This window comes from Henckelia pumila, chromosome 1 (genome assembly GCF_033568475.1).
Source record: "Henckelia pumila isolate YLH828 chromosome 1, ASM3356847v2, whole genome shotgun sequence".
Classification (NCBI taxonomy): domain Eukaryota; kingdom Viridiplantae; phylum Streptophyta; class Magnoliopsida; order Lamiales; family Gesneriaceae; genus Henckelia; species Henckelia pumila.
This window is the reverse complement of record NC_133120.1, coordinates 106,596,659-106,600,168: the sequence shown is the minus strand read 5'-3', so window position 1 is coordinate 106,600,168 and position 3,510 is coordinate 106,596,659. Positions and strand designations below refer to the sequence as shown.

Below are 3,510 nucleotides of genomic sequence, written 5' to 3'. Positions count from 1 at the left end.
TATTTGATTTTTTAGTGACTTCCGAGAAGGAAAAAAAAAGGAAAAAAAAAAAGAAGAAAAAAACCAAACTTTGATAACCAAAAAACTAAATCCAAAATTGACCAACTTATGACTAAAATCCTAATTCCCCCATTTTAAAAATATTCTAAGTCATCTTGTGATCTTTTCTTTGGTTATTAATATTCTCGATTGTAACTTATCACATTCACAACACACACATATATAATATGTGCATTAATATTTTTGTTAGATGATCTCACGGATTAATATTCTTGAAATTTATTGACCAATATTCACAACAAAAAATAATACTATTAATAAAATAATATTTTTTTCATGAATAGATTACTTGAATAGGAAATATGTCTCACAAAATTGACTTTTAATCAATCATCACATAGTAGTTTTTGTGATATATACACACTATTAAATAAAATTAATTAAAGACTTAAAAAGCTAACTTTTGCTACATTGGCGCTGGTGATTTTTTTTTTATAATTCCAAAATAACCTAATTTTAACCCAACCAATTAATTGCATATTATACATTTTGTACTCGATATTATCCAACAAATATTTCTTTATACTAACGCAATGATTTAAGTGAAATTTATATGCTAAGTTGAATTTTTAAAATACCTTGGCTCATTTATTCAAAACTAATTTAGCCTTCTAAGCTAGAGTTGAAAAATAGCATTCGATTAATAAAAGAGAACACATAGTCAAATCAACTAATCTAAAATAAACCAGAACAAAAAGCGTTGAATTTTAAGACCATCGAAAACACACTCTAGAATGCTTCAAAAATTCCGTTCCAGTTGGCTGAATTCTGAAATATAATTATAGATGAAATATTAATTAGGGTGTGCATATATGCTCAACCAAAATCAAACAACAAATTCATCTTTGAATTAATATAACTTAAAAGAAATCGAGCCACCGAAATCTTTTATTTAATAGATAAATTAAATCAAAATTATCAACACAAACACAGCGTCATGGCTCATGTAATAACATAAACTTCTTTTAAGGCATGCTTGGTATGAAAAAATGAGGTGGGAATGAAATGAGCATTCTCATCTCATTTCCTATACCCGTGATTGGTTTGGTATTGGAATGAAAATGCACATTCCCATTGAAATGACTATTCCCATGAACATGTGAATAACCATTCCATCAATTTTTTTGGATTGAATGACCATTCTCACCTCTCATTTCCATGTTTATATGCAAATATTTTCCATATTTAGATTATTTAAACTAATATTTACTTATATAATTATAAAAATATATATTATAATATATATAAAAATAATTATTTTATTATTATATTAATAATAATAATTTTTTAAAATTAATTATTAGTATTATATTTATTTATTATTATTATTTTTTTATAAAATTATTAATAAAAAATATTATTATTATTTAATATTATTTTGAAAATAATAACTAATATTATTTATTTATTATAAAATAAAGATTTAAATTATTTAAACTATATAATGATAATTTTATAATAATTGATACATCTTTAATAATAATAAAAAAAACTTATGAATAACTATTATATTGATACATGTAGTTAAATATGATTTTTTTATTAAAAATAATTCCATTCCATTCTTTATTCATTGCAATAGTATCAATCGTTGGAATGGAATAAAACAACCATTTCATTCCTAATCTCATTCCATTCCAAAATTAATTTCATTCCTACCTTATTTCTTTCCAACGAACCAATCATGTCCTTACATCTTTTTTTTTTTTTAGTATAAGTATATCGGATATTAAATTACATCAAATTGTAACACTAAACAAAGTTAAGTTGCCCGCATAACCGACGAGACTTAAGCATTAACTCGAAACGTTCTTATAGCTTTCGATATAAGAGGTACATGAGTTCGATTTCACCTTTAAAAAGCAAAAGTCACATCCATTGTAATTAAAAAAAATTATAATTAAAACAATATAAATTGGCATGTTCTTTTTCTTGTAACCACATCATGTTTCTGGATATAGTACTACTGTCGGCCGTCCATAGTAAAAAAGAAAAGTGCACAAGAATATAATGATGTCACAAACAAATACGTCAAATTATAAAATTAATCCCCGGCCCTTATAAATATATATATGTGTCTCCACACATCAAAATACTCAGCAAACACATCTCCTAAAACGAACAAAAGAGTCCTCGAAGAAATTATATATTAGAGAAACACATATAATGCTCCTTTTCTTGAAATCTTTTCATCAAGAACAGTCCACAATTATTATCCAGATCAAGCCATAAATCACTTGTTTATGGCTGCAATGGCTTCACTGCAATTGGATCAGATGGGAGTTTAGTGTACAGAGTTGACAATTACTCCGATAACCCTAATCAGATCCTTCTCATGGATGGATCAGGGAATCCCATTTTCACCATTTGCCGTCGCAAGGTATCATATTTGTTTTAATTATTATAATCTTTGCCTTCTTTGCTTCCATAATTAAATCTCATGCTTTCTTATTTTCTTAGAAATTAAGGTGAGAAAATTTGATGAATCTGTTTTGTCTATTTCAAAATCAATTTTGGCAAATTTGACTTTTTTTTTTTTCTCATTTATTAGGGGAAAACAATATATATATATATATATATAAATCTCTTGCCTTACGTTTTGTTTTATTTCTTTTATGAAACTAGCAGAAGCTGAGGCTAATAGATGACAATTGGCTGGTGTACAAAGGAGAAGTGGGCAAATATTGCGATTCATCTTCAAGAAAACCAATCTTTTGTGTGAAGAAAAACGTAAATATTTTGAAAACAAAGCAAAGTGCTATTGCGTATGTTTATTATAACAATGGGAAGGCTTCTGCTAAGGGATGCGCGTATGTGATCGAGGGATCGTACAAGCACCGTTCGTGCAAAATTTTGGACGGGACGAGACAGGTCGTAGCTGAGATCAAGAGGAAACAGTCGTCGACCGGAGGCGTATCTTTCGGTCTCGAAGTATTTGCTCTCGTTGTGAATGCTGTGGTTGATCCTGCGTTTGCCATGGCAATTGTGTTACTTCTTGATCAAATGTTTCACTAATTATTTTTCCGTGCGAACCTACTATCTCTGCCTTTCGGTATCATTATATAAACTTATGGACTAATGCAGTAACTACAAACTAAGTACCGCACTGAACAAATCATGTGCAACATGGTAGTCCAAGAGAGTAGGTACAATTGTATTGTGCAAATACTGTTCAGTTTCTACGGCCCACTTAAATCAATCAGAAATTCTTCTACGGCCCGGCCCAAGTAATGTTGTCATTTTATTTTATGGATTGGTTCCAAACTCAATTACTTGACCGCGACAAGAATATATGCTATTTATGACTTTAAAGTTATCAAAATATAATAATTTGATTTCCATATTCTGAGCGCATATTGTGGACATCACAAGATGTTTTTGTCGTGAAATGCATTAAAATGTTTATGCGAACACATTGCGGTGTGTGGATGAAATGTCCAATAACAGACA

At 28.7% G+C, this 3,510-nt stretch overlaps 1 protein-coding gene across 1 annotated transcript; it reads left to right on the top strand.

Moving 5' to 3' along the window:
• Positions 1–2,251: 2,251 nt before the first annotated feature.
• LOC140871640 (protein LURP-one-related 8-like) lies at positions 2,252–3,274 on the top strand (the record flags this gene model as incomplete). The annotated part of the gene is made up of 2 exons (XM_073274249.1): positions 2,252–2,440; positions 2,686–3,274. Coding segments are annotated over 2 exons (579 nt in total), but the record flags the coding sequence as incomplete, so codon positions are not given.
• Positions 3,275–3,510: the final 236 nt, after the last annotated feature.